General features: G+C 32.4%; 1 protein-coding gene across 1 annotated transcript in view; it reads right to left on the reverse strand.

Annotated features, from left to right (window-relative positions):
* Window positions 1-435: 435 nt before the first annotated feature.
* Window positions 436-19,740, reverse strand: part of LOC119608615 (transcription factor IIIB 90 kDa subunit) — a 61,155-nt gene continuing 41,850 nt past the window's right edge. Inside the window, exons 4-8 of the mRNA XM_037963096.1 lie at window positions 4,231-4,380; window positions 2,023-2,249; window positions 1,179-1,960; window positions 996-1,111; window positions 436-932 (exon numbers count right to left, since the gene is read on the reverse strand). Of these exons, the coding sequence (XP_037819024.1) occupies window positions 787-932; window positions 996-1,111; window positions 1,179-1,960; window positions 2,023-2,249; window positions 4,231-4,380 (1,421 nt within the window). The 3' untranslated portion in view covers window positions 436-786. The remainder of the gene's footprint in view (window positions 933-995; window positions 1,112-1,178; window positions 1,961-2,022; window positions 2,250-4,230; window positions 4,381-19,740) is intronic.

Raw genomic sequence — 19,740 nt, forward strand, 5'->3', positions numbered from 1 at the left:
TCTATCTCTATCTATCTATCTATCTATCTATCTATTCTATCTATCTACTATCTATCTATCTATCTATCTATCTATCTATCTATCTATCTATCTATCTATCTATCTATCTATCTATCTATCTATCATCTATCTATCTACAAAACCCTTTTTATGCAAGGATCCCATCAAAATCCCTATAGCATAATAGCATCCTTCGATATCCCAAACCTCGAAATTAAATTTTGTCGAAGTTCTACGATAAATAAATTATTTACCGAAAAACATTCGAACTGATATAGGTTGCGCTTCGGAAGTTGAAATTATACGTACTGCACAAATATTTCATACATTTGCATAAATCTGCACCATAACCAAAATATTGTTATTCTTTAAAGACATTTTGAACGAAAAATTTTCATATCCCGGAATTAAAGAAATATTCAAAAGATAAAAATCTTTGCGTGATATATTAATATCTTGTCATCTTATTTTGATATTAAATATAAACTTTGTCACATTATAATGTTTATTAATTTATAATAATTATGATAATACAAAACTTAATTTAAAGGACTATAGAAGGTAAATAAAATACAATATACTAAAAAGAAATTAAATACTACTAAAAAAATGTTAAATTGAGTAAATAATTTTAAAGTTAATAAAAATTTGAAATGAACCTATAACAATATCGAAAATAATCACAATAAAAAATTGGTATTAGCTTAATACAGCTAGACTATAAAATTAAATTGAATGTATGTATGTATTTAGAAACATTTACTTCAGATTCTCTAATTAACCAAATTAATAATGGTCTTCGTCATAACCGTAATAATCATCTTCATCACCGCCATCATTTAGCATATCTTTAAGAGAGGAGTATTCTTTTTCGGGTTCTGCTTCGGGTTCAATGTCATCATCGGCATTGACATCTTCATCATCCAAATCGTCTGGGAATTTAAAAAATTTAAAACTATAAAAATGTTTTGAAAAGATTATTATAATTAACAAACCATTTTCTATTATAACATCATCCGGTTTTTCCTCTTGTTCTGCCACTGGTAAACCCATTTCAAGTTTTGGAATTTTAGCACTAGGTCCGCCTATGGTATAAGCTGGTTTGCCACGACTTAAATGAGAAATTATACAAATATATTATTTATTACAACAACAAAAATTTGTTAAATTGAACATACCTATTTTTTGTTTTTATGGGCCCTGTTTCGACTATGACAGGCAAGTCTTTAGTCTCTAATTTAAGTTTAACGGCAGTTTCATCATTGCCTATTTTATCTATAGCATTTTCACTTTTTATTTTAACATCTGCTGTGGCACTAGTGCTGGGTCCACCCTCATTTAGAGACCTCAAAATATCATAATTAATTTTTGTGGAAATTTTCTTTTCTTGCAGCATTTTTTCAATGGCTTCACCCGCAGTTGTCGAAGGACCTATCACCTTTTTCCTGGGCTTACGTTTCTTTTTCTCCGGTTTTCCCTCTTCGCGTTCTTTGGCCAGTCTTTCTTCTTTCTCCTTCATTTCTTTGAGATATTCAGCATTCAGTGCCTTCCACATGGCATTTTTACGATCTGCCTCCTCATGTGTAAGTATATAATTATTGATTTCTTCGTCATCTAAACCCTCAAGATCTAAGTCATCATCTACCGTAGCATTTTTTGATTTTTCTAATTCTTGCAATTCACTTGCTGTGGGACGACACATCGATTCAATGTCCGGCTTGAGACCTTCAATTACTAGTTTTTGTGTTTTTGGAACGGCCGGTGCCAAATCGGGATTTTCCGATAAACACTCTTGTATAGCTTCCATATTCGATTTTTCTATAAATGCTGCTGTTTCGGCATCTTCGAAATCATCTTTACCAGTTAAACGTTTAATCGCATTGCGTTGTATTCGTTTAATATCCTGTTCCAACTGTATGTCAATTTCCATTTGTAATTCTGTCAGTTCAATTTCTGCAATCTGAAAGTTAATTTAACGTTAAAATTTAAGGGTTTAATAATTTATATCCTTGAAGTGTTTACATCTTTTATACGATCCCTATCCTTTTTCCTGGCTGCCTTAAAGGCTGGTGGATCTTGTTCAGCTTCCAAATCGACAGACATAAATTCATCTAGAGTCAGTGCACTGGAAGGTGTATCTGCAAATTCTGTTAGCCTTTTGCGCAAAGTGGATTCATGGATCTTGACAATGCGCACAATGTCCACTATAGTGCGGCTAAACTCATGCATTCGGGCAGCAATAAGAAGGGCTAAAATGAGAGGAGAAAAAAATGTAATGTTTAAAATAATTAAAATGTTAACTACATAAACGATTTACTGAGAAATCTGCAAAATTTCCATATTAAACATTAAAACAACCTTAATACTGTATAGCCAACTACAAAATTATAGCAAACAAGTTAGAGTGCTATATTCGGCTATGCCGAATTTTAAATACCCTCCACCAGTAAGCTACTTTTTATTGAAACCCATCTAACTATCTAATTTTTAGATAACTCGCCAAAATTTTTGTCGAACTAATTTTGATTAGGTTCAGAAAAATTTAGAATGATCTATTTATACACAGAACATACTTATGTCGAATTTTATCCGGATATAATAATTTAATAACAAATTATGTGGTATTAAGTGATTTTCAAAAGTTAACCTTATATGGGAGCTAAGGCAACTTATGGAACAGTCCGGAAAAAATTCCGTATGTCAAATTTTATAACTACATATGTATAAAATGTGCGTTTAAGTAATTTTCAGAAATGGTCCTTATATGGGAGTTGTGACCAATTATGCACCGATCAGGAAACAATTTCGTATAATGATTTATATGCAGAAAAAGATCAAGTCTAATTTTACTCCAATAGCTTTATTATTCAATGAAATATGTGCGTTTAGGTGATTTTAGGAAGTGGACTTTATATAGGAGCTATGATCTCCTATTTCGTAGAGTGATTTATGTAAAGACAAAACATATAAGTGTCGAATTTTCTCAAGATAACTTTATTTAACAATGAAATATGTGCCTTTAAGTGATTCTCAGAAGTGGACCTTATATGGGAGCTATGACCAATAATGGACCGATCTGAGAAAAAAGTGGAAAAATGATTTGCATGTACACAAAACTTATTCAAGTCGAATTTTATTCCTATAGCTTTAGAATTCAATGAAATATGTATATGCGTGTAAGTGATTTTCGGAAGTGGGCCTTATATGGAAACTACGACCAATTAAGGGCCTATTCGGGAAAAATTTCGCAGAGTGATTCATATTTGGGAAAAACATATTTGTGTCGAATTTTATCGAGATAGCTTTATTTGATAATGAAATATGTACTTTTAAGTGATTTTCGTAAGTGGGGCTTATATGGGAGTTATGACCAATAATGGACCGATCCGTAAAAAATTTTGTAAAATGATTTGTACGTACACAAAACATACATCAAGTCGAATTTTATCCCGATAGCTTTAGAATTCAATGAAATATATGCGTTTCAGTGATTTTTGGAAGTGGACCTTATATGGGAGCTATGACCAATTATGGGCCTATCCAGAAAAAATTTCGTAGAGTGATTTATGTTTAGGCAAAACATATTTGTGTCGAATTTTATCAAGATAGATTTACTTGACATTGAAATATGTGCTTATAAGTGATTTTCGGAAGTTGGCCTTATATGGGATCTATGACCAATAATGGACCGATCCGTAAAAAATTTTGTATTGTAAAGATTTGTATGTATACATAAAGTGTGACAAAATTCATCGCAATATCTTTGGTAGTTTCTGAGAAAACTTCAAAAGAATTATGAAAAAAACGTATTTTTTTCGAGGTAGTCTGAAATTTTTACTCATAACTTTTTACGTTGTGAACCGATTTTGCTGATTTTCAATACCAAACTGCTTAGGATAATAATAAATATTTATGGTGAATTTGGTTTATTTCCTTTAGTTAGTTTGAACGTAAGCGTGTTTTACACAGACAGACAGACAGACAGACAGACAGACGGACAGACGGACAGACGGACATAGCTAAATCGACTCAGAATTTGATAAGGACCCAGAATATATATACTATGTTGGGTCTTAGATGAATATTTCTTGGTGTTACACACGGAACGACAAACTTATATATACCCTCTATCACCACTGATGGTGGTGGAGGGTATAAAAACTTTTGTTTTTTGAGAGCTTCGATAAATGAATAAATAAATCGAAAAAATATTATATTAAAAACACTCACCAGCTCCACACAAACCAGTTGGCCTTCTTCCTGAATGTATCGAATCCTTTTTCATACGTTGAACAATACGCAATGCAGTCATTGATACTTCATGTGTTTTTGCTCCAAATTGCAATTTATTTGCAAAACGCATTATATATAAACAAGGATCTGTAAAAGAACAAAAAAAGCAATAAAAGAATTTTTAATGAAACAATGTGTTTACGAGAACAGGAACATATTTATTGATAGTAAATATATATTCCTTTTACAAAATGCAATGTTTGTACAAAAACTATGTTTAATAAATATACAAAAGAACTTTCATTTATAAAAACAAATATGTATGTTAATAAATAAATAACAAATCAAAACGTGGCTTCGACATACAAAGAATCAAAGACTTTTTTCGAAAAAAAATATTTAGTACCATTAAATCAATAAAAAATTTAAACGGAAATTTGTAAATAATAAATAAATTAGAGTGGAAAAATATTGATATATATTTAATCAAATGATGATATTCAAAGTATTTTTTTATACGGAAAAATTAATAAAATACCAAATAGGGAGAAAATAATAATTAATATCACAATATAGTCCAAAATATTCTTTTTAAGAGAAAATAATTAAAAATAAAATGAAAAATATTGAAAATTGAACGTAAGCTTAACACTAAAACCAACTACTCGCAAGTTTTTTATAAACTAAAATTTTATTGAGCATTTTCTATAGAATTAGAATTGATAGAACATTTTCTCTACATCGAGAAATTATCAAAAACTTTTTATCTATTGAAAACATTTTCTATAAATTCTATCAACTTTAAACGAATCGAGTAATTGACTTTTTGTAGGATTATTTTATTAAAAGTTGATTTACTTAAGATCCCATGATCCCATTCAGAAATTGTAACATTTTGTTGAGAACACTATAAGCTTTTTTGGTGAAGGAAGATACCTTTTTTGAGATATCCTTGACTAAAGGTTTCGATATCATTATCCTTATTTTAATACTATAATATTTTAAAAACAAGTAAGAAATTATAGTCGGACGAGACCGACCATATTTATAATACCCTACACCTGTTGCAGAAATAAAATGTGATTTAGTTTTCATAATAAAGCATTTAAGTTGAGTTGTACCTTTCATCAGATATACTTAAGCCATTTATTGTTGAATAAAATTGTGGACATTTAAGTCAAATTTTGAAGGGGGCTTTTTATAGGGGCTAGAGTCAAATGAGGCCATATAATTATAAAATTCATAAATTTTTGTCGAGATACGAGTATATTAAACATAATTATGTATTCGGCGGGTTCAGATGTATAGGAGCTAGGATCGATTTTAACCATTTTCGTCTCCGGAAGATCATGTGTTATCAAGATCATTAAATTATCTTCAAAATTGCGACCGGTAGTTTGATTACAAGGTTTACAAGCCCTATTCGGGGCTTCAGTTGTATGGGGGCTAGGTGAAATAAAATGCCGATCTTAACCATTTTCAAAAGGGAGAATAGAAGATCATGTACCAAATTTCATTGAATTATCTTCAAAATTGCGACCTGTAGTTTGATTACAAGGTTACAGACGGACGGGCATAGCTAAATCGACTCAGAAAATGATTCTAAGCCGATTGGTATACTTTAAGGTATAGGACAAATATTATTGTGCGTTACAAACATCAGCACAAACACAATAAACAACCCCAACTAAAGTAGTGTAGGGTATAAATATAGTCAAACTGGAAAAAAATCTTAAAAAAATGTGAACTTTGAACTATAAACTTCATATTTATACAAAGAATGTGTGTACCAAGTTTCATCAAAATCAGAAATGTTAAGGTACAAACCCTGTTCGAAAATTTTTGAATTATAGAAACCTTCTTTAAATTGAAAATTTAATGAACATTTTCTATAAAACTAAAATTCATTAAACATTTTCTTTAAATCGAGAATTTATAGAAAATTGTCTATCAACTGAGAGTTTATAGAAAATGTTAAGTATTTATTGAAAATTTTCTATAAATCGAGAATTAATTGAAAATTTTAATCAAAAATTTTCCATAATTTATCAAAAATTTTCTAAAAATTTAAAATTTATCGAAAATTATACGTAAATATTTGGAAAATTTTCTATAAATCGAGAATTTATCTACAATTTTTTATAAATCGAGTATTTATAGAAAATTTTCTATAGATTACGAATTTATCTAAAAATTTTTATAAATCGAAAATTTTCTATAAATCAAGAATTTATCGGAAATTTTTTATAAATCGAGAATATATTGAAAATTTTTTATAAATCGACAACTTATCGAAACTATATAGAATATTTCCATAATTGGAAAATTTATCAAAAATTTCGATTAATAATGCATGATATATGGAATATAAATTGATAATTCGAGAATTTATCTAAAAATGTCTATAAATCGAAAATTTATCAGAAATTTTCTGTAAAAAAGGTACAAACCCTGTTCGAAAATTTTTGAATTATAGAAACCTTCTTTAAATCGAAAATTTAATGAACATTTTCTATAAATCGAAAATTCATTGAAAATTGTCTATAAATCGAGAATTTATAGAAAATTGTCTGTCAACTGAGAGTTTATAGCAAATGTTAAGTATTTATTGAAAATGTTCTATAAATCGAGAATTAATTGAAAATTTTAATAAAAAATTTTCCATAATTTATCGAAAATTTTCTATGAATTTAAAATTTATCCAAAATTATACGTAAATATTTCAAAAATTTTCTATAAATCGAGGATTTATCGAAAATTTTTTATAAATCGAGTATTTATCGAAAATTTTCTATAGATCGAGAATTTATCTAAAAATTTTTATAAATCGAAAATTTTCTATAAATCAAGAATTTATCCGAAATTTTTTATAAATCGAGAATATATTGAAAATGTTTTATAAATCGACAACTTATCGAAACTATATAGAAAATTTCCATAAATTGAGAATTTATCAAAAACTTGGATTAAAAAACATCTATATCTTAATGTATGATTTATAATTCGAGAATTTATCTAAAAATTTCTATAAAACGAAAATTTATCAGAAATTTTCTGTAAATCGATAAGTTATCGAAAATATATATTTATCGATTATAAATTGTTAATTTATCGAGAAATGTCAATAAAACATGAATTTATTTATCAAGAATAAAGAAAATCGAAAATTTGAATTTTTTTGAGAATTTCTCGAAGAAAAAAGAATTGATTGTTAGAATATTTACAATATTTCTTTTTAAATAATAAATTATCGAAAATTTTATCGATTTAAAAAATATGGAATTTATCAAATATTTCTAATAAACTAGAAATTTATCAAACATTACTCAAAAGTAGAAAATTTATCGAACAATTTTTTTACAAATAAAAAAATTCACGATCTAACAACCCCTTGGCTACTAAACTTTGAATACCATTTACGTCACACAGGCGTTTTCAATTTAATTTAAAAAATAGAAAAACAATAAAAAAATTACTATAACTAAGTTTAAGATTAAAATAACCACATGTGCTTTTTATGAAAAAAAAACATTTGAAATCAATACTAAAAAAAAAAAACGCAAGTTCAATAAAATTTAACCTCAAGATCTTGACATTTCTCAGGCACAGCAAATTAATTTATAAAGACTGTGAAGAAATCATCTCAAAATCTTATTATAACACGCAACATCTAAAAGGAAAAAATCTAATGAGACAAATAATATAAGAAAAACCAAGTTAATTTTCATTCAGTATATCTGTAAGTCGGTCTGTAAGTGCGCTCTAACCAAGTCTTGAACCAACATCGTGTTTTGTTTTTTCTATCATTTTATTTATGTTTGCCATATCTAAGCAGTATTTAAGTAAATTTGTTTTTACTTTAGTTTTTTTTTTATTTTACAAACAAATAAATGACCTTGAAATGATGTATCGACAATACTTGAACACGTATAACTTAATAATGGATTAAAAAAAGTTAAATAAAAACTATGGACAAAATTTGCTCATAAAAGAAGTTAAATACAAAGATTTTTTTTAAATTGTTAAGAGATCGACTGACTGCATTAAACGAAAATGTTCTGCTTAAACGAAAATGTTCTGAAATCTTTAAATGAATACAATCATTAAATGGAAACAATTTACATAGGTATACCAAATAAAATTCTGGCGAAATTTGATTTAGAACTAAACAAACTTTATAATATTTTTAAGAGAATTGTTAAAATTTTCATTAAGTTTTCTAATTTCCCACAAAGAAAACATAGATTTCCAAAACTCACTTGAAACTTGCATACTCTGAAAACCTCTGGACAATCTGTAAGCAGCAGTACACTTATACAAATCCCAATATAAACATCTTCACGACAATGATTAAGTATTGTAATGACGAGAATGACGATGATGATGATAATGTTAAACTTGATAGAATTAAGAATGAAAAAAAAATAAACAACTAAAAAATTACGTGCTACAAGTAAATTGCAATTTCAACAAAATCATTGAACACAACAAGCAACAAAAAAACAACAACTAAAAAAAAAAAAAAAAACTTGAAAATAATTGAATCATTTCAAATTTATAACAAAAAAAAATTTAAAAACTTCTACATCAGCAATAGCAAGAACAACTAAGAGAATTTAAACAAATCACGATAAAATAGTTTTGCAACATCTTAAATACTATATGGTATTCTATTCGGAATGCAATGCCCGAACATCCCAGCAAAATATTTTGAATGATTTATCAATTCTAAACATTCAATATGGAGTTCTTTTCAAAATATATATTTTTAATAAAGAACAGTCCTAAATTTTGCTATAACGAATCTTATAGACCAAAATATACTTTTCTAAAGCTTTGGCTGCGCAGAATCCGAATCTGGCCTCAGATTTTCTCCATCACATTCGAGATATCGTGTCCTGAAGTTAAAAAACGCTATTTTTGACATTTTTAAAGTTTTAACATCTATCATACGTATCTTCTTTCTTCTTCAAGATATATTCATCTGTGTAATCTTTTGGATTTTTATACCCTCCACCACCATCCGTGGTGATAGAGGGTATATATAACTTTGTCATTCCGTGTGTAACACCAAGAAATATTCATCTGAGACCCAACAAAGTATATATATTCTGGATCCTTATCAAATTCTGAGTCGATTTAGCTATGTCCGTCTGTCTGTGTAAAACACGCTCACGATAAAACGAAGCAATAGAGTTTAACCAAATTCACCCAAAATCTTCTTCATTTTCTTAAGTTGTTTGGTATTGAAAATGGGCAAAATCGGTTCACACCGGGAAAAGTTATGAATCAAAATTTAAAACAACCTCGAAAAAAATAAGCATTTTTTACACATTCTGATGAAATTTTCTCGAAAATTATGCAAGATAATTCCATGAAAATCACCATACATTCGTTTCTACACAAGAGCTTGATCCCTTCTGAAAATTGCCAGAATCGGTCCACAATTTCATATACCTCCCATACAAAAGTACATATTCCCGGAAAATGGGTTTTTTGTTAATAACTTCCGTCAGAATGTTGATACCTTCACAAAATTTTACAAATTAAAATCTTATGTCAATAGAATTCATTCAGAGAAAAAATTTTCGGGATCGGTCCATAATTGGACATAGCTCCCATACAAGGTCCCCTCCCGAAAATCACTTAAATGAGCATAGCTCATTACTAAATTAAGATATCCATATAAAATTTGATATACGTATTACTCATATGCACAGAAATATTACTGTGAAATTTTTTCCCGATCGGTCCATATTTGGTCATAGCTCTCATACTAGGTCCCCTCCAGAAAATCACTTAAATGAGCATAGCTCATTACTAAATTAAGATATCCATATAAAATTTGATATACGTATTACTCATATGCACAGAAATATTACTGTGAAATTTTTTCCCGATCGGTCCATATTTGGTCATAGCTCTCATACTAGGTCCCCTCCAGAAAATCACTTAGATGAACAATATTCATTACCAAATAAAGATATAGATACAGAATTTTGAAATTTTGTCTTTATATACATAATTGGCCATAGCTCCCATACAAGGTCCTTTTACGAAAATCTCTTAAACGCACATTACTCATTACCAAATAAAGCTATACTAAATTACGATATAGATACAAAATTTGACTGAAATATAGCTTTTATGTACAGAAATTTTGCTTAAAGAATTTTTTACGATCGGTCTATAATTGATCTTATCTCCCATACTAGGAACTGCCCCTAAAAGCGCTTTAACCTTATTTAACTATTTGCATTATCAATTTGTGTAGAACAAAATTATATATATGTATGTATTTTCAAAATTCTTAAATCATTCACACACATGCATACATGCACATTATTAAATATTGCTAAACACTATAAAAATATAAAAGAAAATGGCGTTTATAATGTTCAATAGATCTTGGAATTATAATAGATCTAAGCTGTTTAAATCTTGGGATTTTTCTATTTAAGACATGAGAAGACTTATTTCTACAAATATTTGATCAATTAGAAAAGTATTAATATAAAAGTAGCTGGTGGAGGGTATTTAAGATTCGGCTCAGCCGAATATAGCACTCTAACTTGTTTATTTTTTTCTTTTTTCCCAAAACTTTGGTTTGACACTATGTTAGGATATAGCTCCAACCAATAATACTGACATAATGCATATCGAATGAACGTTTTCTTTAAATATCGAATATAGCATTCGAAATAATATTCACCCCTATCGCCTATAGAAGTGAAATTGTTGTTCCCTTAAAATGTTCATTCCCCTCGAAGAGAAAATTGCTATCGTGAACTTGTTGTGAACAATTCATTCACAATAGTTGATTTTCTATGCAACAGCTGTTCAATGTTTATAAAATTCCATCAACAAATTTCACAACTGGGGAATTTTTTTCACGGCAAAAAAGTTAGTGATCGAAAAAAGTGGAAACAGAACATATTTCACGTGAAATGTTAATTGTCGATAGGGGTGATTAATAATTCTGGTAAAAAATCATGTTTTTCGGATTTTGCTCATATCAGCGTTATATATGGACCTAATTTGTTGATTTCAAAAGTATGTCTAAAAGGATTATATACGATTTTGATCCCAAAGATATCTGGGACCTTTAGAAAATTGTTGTCAAATCGATTTCGCTATTTAGAACACAGGCTTTTCAAACCTAAACAAATATTAAAATTCTACTTTTACATTACATTCGAGATTAATTTCAAAACAAATGTTTTGAATGAAACTCTCAAATATTATAATAGTCTTTTCCCATTAATCAAAACACTTGTCAGTTTTGCCAAAAAATTTGTTTGCTGGGCTATATTTCTCTATTTCTCGGTATGCGTGAGTATCTTCACTTTTAATTTCATTTGCAGACAATTTCCTTAAAAAATCATTGTCATTTTTAGGATGTTCTTCTTGTTCTTCTTCTACTTTCACACGAATTTTACTCTCACCCCCCAACTCCTCTAAGTTATTCTCCCTTTAAATCCTATTTTCTTCACACAAACCCCTAAATATTTATATAAAGCAAATTTTGTTGCATCAACCAAGTGAATTATTGTTCAACAACTGCAACCTCTACCGCCACCCCCCAAAAAAAAATAGAAATACTTCAAAAAAATCTGTTAGTACTTCAACTCTATCAAATGGCAATTTGGTAAAGTACTTGACACACTCAGTAGAAAAATGAAAAAAAAAAAACAAGAAGCGGAAAAAAAGTTTTTGTTTATTTTTGTATTCGTAAAAATTTGCTCAAGTGAGTGAATGAAGTGAGTCAGTAAGTGAGTAAATGTCTTCAGTGAACAATTTACGCTGCTACACATCTTAAGCGTAAATTGCTTTGAAAATATTCTTGCTGTTTTTTCGAAATTTTTATTTTTTGACTGATATTCTTCCTTTTTTTTAGATTTCTATTTCTACTTATCATTGTTGATGCTTGTGTTAATAAATGGTGTTTCTTTAAGTTGTGTTATTTGAAATATGATTAGGGCCTATTAGGGTTTTGGTCCGGACATCTTGATTGTTAAAATTTAGGTATTACTACTTATTAGTTTTTAAATCTAACTTGGTCAGTTTTCCAATTTGAAACGTACTGTACATGTACATATGTACATTTTGGTATCCAGTGGACCACTTTTTTAGGAATATCTCCTAAACGATGATTAATGTACATACTAGGTAGGTAGGTAGGTAGGTTGATAGGAGGATGTATACTACATCAAATCCGAAGAAATACACCTAGGCCACTATCGGGCCTGTTGTGCGCTCCAATTCAAGAAAAAAAAAAAAAATTGTTCACTGAATGTATTATTTTTCCATGTTCAGAAACTCAGTTTCCTGGACGTAATTCCTAAGAATCTTCCAATCGGTGTTGGTTAAGAATGTTATTTCTGGAATAACATCACTTCCAAGATACTTGGATCTAACTTCGACGAATGCCTGACAATGGCAAAGAAAGTGCTCCAGAGTTTCACTGTCCTCTCCACATGCTCTACATTCGTCTGAATTCGCACGTCCAATTTTGTATAGATGTGCTCGTAATCCTGTGTGTCCACTGAGAATACGTACCATCATACTAACCTCAGACTTGCTCATTTTGAGAAGATTTCTCGTCTTGCTCTCATCAGGGTCACCCCATAGAATCTTTGTGGTTCTACCCACCGTTTCATTATTCCAAGAGGCCTTATGGGATTCTCTCATCCATATTTTTAATTCAGCTTTTGTTGCGTCGAATGGTTTTGCGTTTGTCAGGTTAACTACATCGAGCTCCCTTCCCTTTAAAGCTATTACATTCGCCCTTTCGTTGCCGATTACTCCCGAGTGGCCTGGTACCCATATGATGTGAACCTTACCTCTGGGAGAGTATTCAGTTAAAGCTTTCTTACAATCCAATACGGTCTTAGATTTAATTCTATCACCTGATATCGCACAAATTGCCTTCTGGCTGTCGGTAAATATATTAAGCCCTGTGGGCGCCATATTTATTCTAATCCAATTTACACATTCCGTTATTGCTCGTACTTCTGCCTGGAAGCTTGTGTTATGATTAGGTAAACGGTGGTATATTTCTGTTTCTGGGTCTTCAATATAGAACCCCAGACCCACTTTGTCCCCTAATTTAGAGCCATCCGTGTAGCAACGGATTCCTACTGGTATTTGCTCTAATGTTCCGCTTGACCAAGACATTCTATCTGGGATTAGCGTTTCAAAGTTTCCGACATATTCAGTGTCTGGTATGCGATCAGGCACGTCCGATGAATGTGTATAACCTTCCAATGTGTCCAGTATACATTGATGACGTGTCCTATAACCGTTTTTGGCCAGTTCGCCTAAAGTAAAGAGCCGTTCGGCTGTAAGCGCCGCCTCATATCTTATATATGTTTCAATGGGTGGAATATCTAGCAACGTTTCCAGAGCCTTGGTTGAAGTAGTACACATGGCACCACTTATACCCAAGCAGCATGTACGCTGAACTCCCTGTAGTAGTTTGATATTACACTTTTTGTCCAAAGCAGTCCACCAGATTATTGAAGCATAAGCTAGAATTGGTCTAATTACACTTTTATAAAGCCAATTTGTCATAGTAGGACTAAGACCCCATTTCATGCCTATGGTTCTCCTACATATCGCCCAGCACCGATGTGCCTTGTTGATCCTATCCTCTATGTGGTGTCTCCATTTTAATTTCCGGTCAAGTATTACACCTAAGTACTTAACTTTGTCTGTCACCGGTATCTTCTTGCCCAAGAAGCAAGGTTCAGTATATGTAGAAATTTTTGTCTTTCTTGTGAAAAGACAGATTTCCGTCTTCGCCGGGTTAACATTGAGGCCTCTCGGTTGAGCCCAGCTCAAGGCCGTATTCAGAGCCTCCTCAGCTCTTCTACACAAGTAATTTGGATCCTTTCCCTTTAAAAGTATTACGACATCGTCTGCATAGCAGACAGGTCTAAGTCCTTTCTCGGTTAGGGTCCTTAGGAGGCTATTAATCGTGGTGACCCAGAGTAAAGGTGACAAAATGCCACCCTGTGGTATACCGCGAAATACCTTTTTCCTGATAGTTATATCGTACATCTCGCAGCTTATCCATCTGTTCCTTAGCATGTAGTTGATCCAGTTACGGAGCACCCGGTCAACATAAAACTGGTCTAGGGATTGGATAAGGGTATCAGTGTGCACGTTATTGAAAGCGCCTTCGATGTCAATGCATACTGCCAGTGTATACAGTTTGCTATCGAAAGATTCACTTATGTAGTGGACAACTTCATTTAAAGCGGTCTCCACCGATCGTCCCTTTACATAAGCATGCTGCTTATATTTAAGGTCATTGTATGGTATGCTGCTTTTAACCATGCTATCGACTATCCGTTCCAAGGTTTTAAGTAGGAAGGACGTAAGACTTATCGGTCGATAGGACTTAGGTGTCGCATAGCTAGGTTTCCCTGGTTTGGGTATAAATATTACCCTTGCATCCTGCCATTTAACTGGGGTATATGCCAATTTTAAGCATTCAGTGAATATCTGTGACAGATGTACGGAAACCAGTCCCGCCTCCATCTGCAAAAGTGCCGGGAAAATTCCATCCGGCCCTGCAGCTTTATAGGGAGCAAAGCTCTTGATTGCCCCTTTAACCATGTCAGTTGTAATAACTATTTCCGTGTTACCCTCCCCTTCCTCCAATATCGGTTCATCTATGTTATTCGATATACCGGGTGGGAAATGAGAATCCATTAGGAGTTTCATTGTCTCCTCCATATCCTCAAGCCTCCTGCCCGTGTCATCGATCATAGATTCCGGTTGGACATGAGTTTTGGATAGGAATTTTTTTATCTTCGATACCTCATTTACGCTATCTACCTGTTCACAGAAAAGTTTCCAGGAGTCTCGTTTGGCTCTTCGAACGATTTTCTTATATTCACCAAGTTTATTACGATACTCATCCCAGTATACTGCGGTCTTTTTACGCCGTGCCCGGTTAAATAGTTTGCGAAGAGTCTTCCCAAGGTTCCGGATCTCCCCAGTTACCCAGGGTTTTTCCTGGGCAGATCTCCGCTCTCGCAGAGGGCAGCTGTCCTCGAACGATTCAACCAGGGCACTTGTGAACGTTTCCACTTTGGCATCTATATCCTCTTTATTTCGACATTGAAAAGTGTCCTGACCTAAACGGTTCTTTAGTAAGGCCCCGAACATTGTCCAATTAGTTTTAGACTTATTCCGAAACTTTATCGGCTTTGGTGGTGGCCTTAGTATTTTGAATCTTATGTACCGATGATCAGAAAAGGAGTGCTCGTCCGAAACTCTCCAATCCTGAATTTCGTTTATAAGCTCTTCTGAACATATAGTTATATCTAATACTTCTTCTCTGATTCTATTGACGAAGGTAGCTTTATTACCTAAGTTCAATGTTATCAAGTCTTTAGTATTAAAGAAATCCATGAGGGCTTGTCCCCTGCGATTGGTGTTTGTACTACCCCAAGCTACATGATGCGAGTTGGCATCACAACCTATTACAATTTTCTTATTTTTCCTTTGTGCCTCTTCAACCAGTTTCATCAGATCCGACGTTGGTGGTAGGGTCGGAGAATCGAAAGGCAGGTAAATAGATGCAAGGTATATGTTGCCTCGACCTTGCTTCAGCACCGTTGCATCCGATGTTGATAATCCTGTTGAGAGGAGAAAACATAAGTTCTTGTGACATAAGATACATGTTCTCGGGCGAGATCCTGTAACAGCGTAGAAAAGTTGGAAATTTACGTGATTTAATCCAGAAACCTTGTTGCGAATCGTCCAAGGTTCCTGGATTAAAGCTATATGTATTTTACCTGTGTTGATTTTAGCCATCAGAGCGTTGGTAGCTGTCTCGCTCCGATGGAGGTTTATTTGGATAACCTCAATCATGGTCATCCATTAAACTGTCTTCCAGCGAGTTGGTGGTCACCTCCTCGCTCTTTGGATTTGACTCCTCCGGATAGCCTGAAGTGGCTATTAATGCAGTGAGTTCTGTTGATGGCACTGCGGTGTCCTTATCAGGCATAGGAATAGCAGTATTTTTAATAGACACATTCCCAATTCTGGAGAGCATTGCTGTTCTGTCTTCTGGCGGGTGAGTGATTTCCTCCTCGCTTTTAGGATTTGACTCCTCAACATTGCTAGTACTTGCTAATGATGCTTTGGGTACTGTCTTAGGTGTTTTAGTGTCCTTGTCGGGGCCGGTTTTGACAGCCCTTTCAATCGGCGCCTTCCCAATTTTGGAAAGGGCAACTACACTTTCTTCTGGCGAGTTAATGGTAAATTCCTCGATTTTAGGATTTGACTCCTCAACGTTATCAGTAGTGGATACTGTGGTCTTAGGTTTTTTAGTGTCCTTTTCGAGGCTTGTTGTAACAGCCCTTCCAATCGGCACCTTCCCAATTTTGAATATGACAGATTTAGAGGCGAAGTAAGCCCTACCTTTATTCTTGGCAAGACTAGCCATGGATTTCTGGTCGATACCTATTACAAATAAAGTTCCCTCAGGTTCTTCTTTCCTGTAAAAGACATCCCATTTTTCCACGGCCAGCTCAGCATTTTGACCTCCAAGAATTTCCAGTATACGTTCATTAGCCAGTTTACTGCCCCATCCTTTTATGTAGACAGTGGACTTTAGGAGCACCGGAAGCTCGCTCTTCTTTGCCAGTCCCAGCCTAGCGCCGTCCCAGGGAGGAGGGATACTTTCCACCAAGTTCTTTAGGGTGCTAACACATTGGTGAGATGCCAACCTCATCAACATCACGCCCATGCTGAACTCGCAGCTCTCGCTCTCTATTGGTTGTTTGCCCTTTGAAGCTATTGCATGGTCCACTATCTTATTGTTGACCAGGTCTTCTATTTTACTCTGTTGGTCTATTAATGTACATACTAAATACGAGAAAAAAAAATATATTTTTTTTAAGAAGGTCATCAGTTGACCAGCGTTTGAAAATCTTGATACCAGTGCAATATGTTAAAAAAAAAATCGGAAATTTTTTCGAAATGGGTCTCGAAAATTCCGTAATTTTGAGCTATCGCGAGAAAAATAATGAAAATGTATCTGGCCCGCAAAACGACTTTAAGTGCATTATAAGGGTCATACAAATTCCAAAATTTTTGGACCAAAAATTCACTAAAACAATTTTACAATTGTTTTTTCTGAAATCAGCTGAAAATAACGGAATTTTTGAGACCAATTTTGAAAAGACTGAGATCAAAATTTTCAAACACTTTTACTCGAGATCAGTACATTAATAAGCTTCCATTGAGAGATATTCCTACATGATATTCTTAAAAAGGCAGTTCCTCGGGACACTCTAATGTACATTAATTACGACTACTTCAGAAACGAAAAAAAATTTCTCGACTGATCGCACTAATGTCTCAGACGATATTAGAATTAAATGTTTGAATCGTTTTTGGTCCTAAACGTCACTTAACAAGAAAATGTATAAGTAGCAGCTCCGAGGCACCGAATTGAGACCCAAAATTATTTAAGTCCATATCTTCATCATGAACCAATGATGCAACCATGGTCCACGAAGATCAATACATCGAATAGATAAAATCGATCAGTGTTCAAATAACATTTTATTAAACAAGTATGAAATTAAAGTTAGAAAGTTAAAGTATGCCCAAAAAAGATTGCGAGTTATAGTTTGAATACATGGTTTGCATCAAAGATAGACGGACACATCTAACAAACATCACTAAATCGATTCAGAGAATGATCCTGAGCTGATTGGTGTACTTTAAGCTGTATGTAGATCCAATATTTCTAAACGTTACAAACATCGGATAAATACGTTTAAATAGACACTTTTATTTGATTGAATTTTGTATTTATTTTGTTAATCCAACGAAAGTTACACGAAATAGAAAATATCCTTTATATTTTATATCTTGTTGAAATACTCTTTACATTAGTTGCATGTTTCTGCTTGCAACGTTTTGTGTTACAACAATCTAAGCATGTAGTAGTTGAAATAGCAGCTGTAAATACTTGAAATAATAAATCAATGATTTAACCAAATAATTTCTGTGATTTTTAGTTTTAAAGTATTTGAAATGAAATCACAAAAACTACTACTTACTAAACAAATCTATTGTATAGACTAAATCAAGGTTTATATAGAGTTCAAACGTATGTATGTATGTATGACACACATAAGTAAAACTGTATGAAAACTTTTAAATTTGTTTTAAAAATTGTACGATTAATTGAAAGGACAACTTGTGGATATGAGAACTAAAATTATTTTCTAAATTCCTTTCGATAGCTTCAGCTCCATTAAATGAATTATTATAAATTTATTCAGTCTGTTTAATTCTTTGACAGCCTGTAACTCTGCAATGCACTTTCAGCACTATATGCAAACAAAAAAATGAAAACTCTTTAGTATAGAAATATTCAAACGACAAAAGTCAATGAAGTCGGGAAGAATACACAAAAATAATCAAAACAAAAACAAACAATAAATTCAATGTACGCTTAAATATTTCTTGAACTTTGCTAGAGTTCAAAACTAGTGAGTGCATTCATTAAATTCTACATGTACTAAACCTGTATTGAAAATAAATTTCGTAAAAAAAGTTCATACCTTAAAAAAACAAAAAATGGTTTTCTGATTAATTGTTGCCAACTTTTTGCACAAATCTTTTGAAAACACCAGACGAGGAGCAATGAACGGGAAAATGATCTCTCTTTCTATCTCTCATCTCAAGACAATGATCAGCGAGAAAAAACCTGTCTTATGTTTATTTTTATATCTTAAAAAATTCTTAAAACATATAAACATGTTTTTAATGTAAAATTAGCCGGTTAGACGGCCCAACAGTCGCATGACGATACTAGTAAACGGGGATGGAAAATTCACTACTTTTGTAATTTTTTCAGTAGGCTATATACTATAGGGTACCGAGAAACAGGCTTTTTAAGAATTTCATGTAGGAATACCTATCAATCGAGGAGTACTGTACTGATGATTACGAAATTTTTGAGACCAATTTTGAAAAGATTGCAGATTTTTTTTATACCCACCATCAAAAAAGATGGGGGGTATATTGATTTTGTCATTCCGTTTGTAACACATCGAAATATTGGTCATAGATCCATAAAAGTATATATATTCCTGGTCCTTATTAAATTCTAAGACGATCTAGCCATGTCCGTCCGTCTGTCTGTTGAAATCACGATAGGGACCACACGAGAGGAGCTAGACAGTTGAAATTTTGGATAAATATTCTCTATTGTTAAGGTTTGTTTTGCATTGAAAATGGGCAATATCGATCCACTTTTTCGAATAGCCCCCATACAAGTGGACCTCCAAAAAACAGCTTTAACGGGCATAACTGCTTTAGAAGTACAAGTATAGCGATGAAATTCGACATAAATAAGTTTCATATGAGCCAAAATCTTTCTACCAAATTCTTTAAGGATCGGCCCATAAATGACCCTACCCCCCATATAAGGTCCCCTTCTGAAAATTACTTTAACACTCATTACTGGCC

Source organism: Lucilia sericata, unplaced genomic scaffold (genome assembly GCF_015586225.1).
Source record: "Lucilia sericata isolate MDLA Ls3-8-SP2 unplaced genomic scaffold, ASM1558622v1 Contig000856F_arrow, whole genome shotgun sequence".
NCBI classification, from domain to species: Eukaryota; Metazoa; Arthropoda; class Insecta; order Diptera; family Calliphoridae; genus Lucilia; species Lucilia sericata.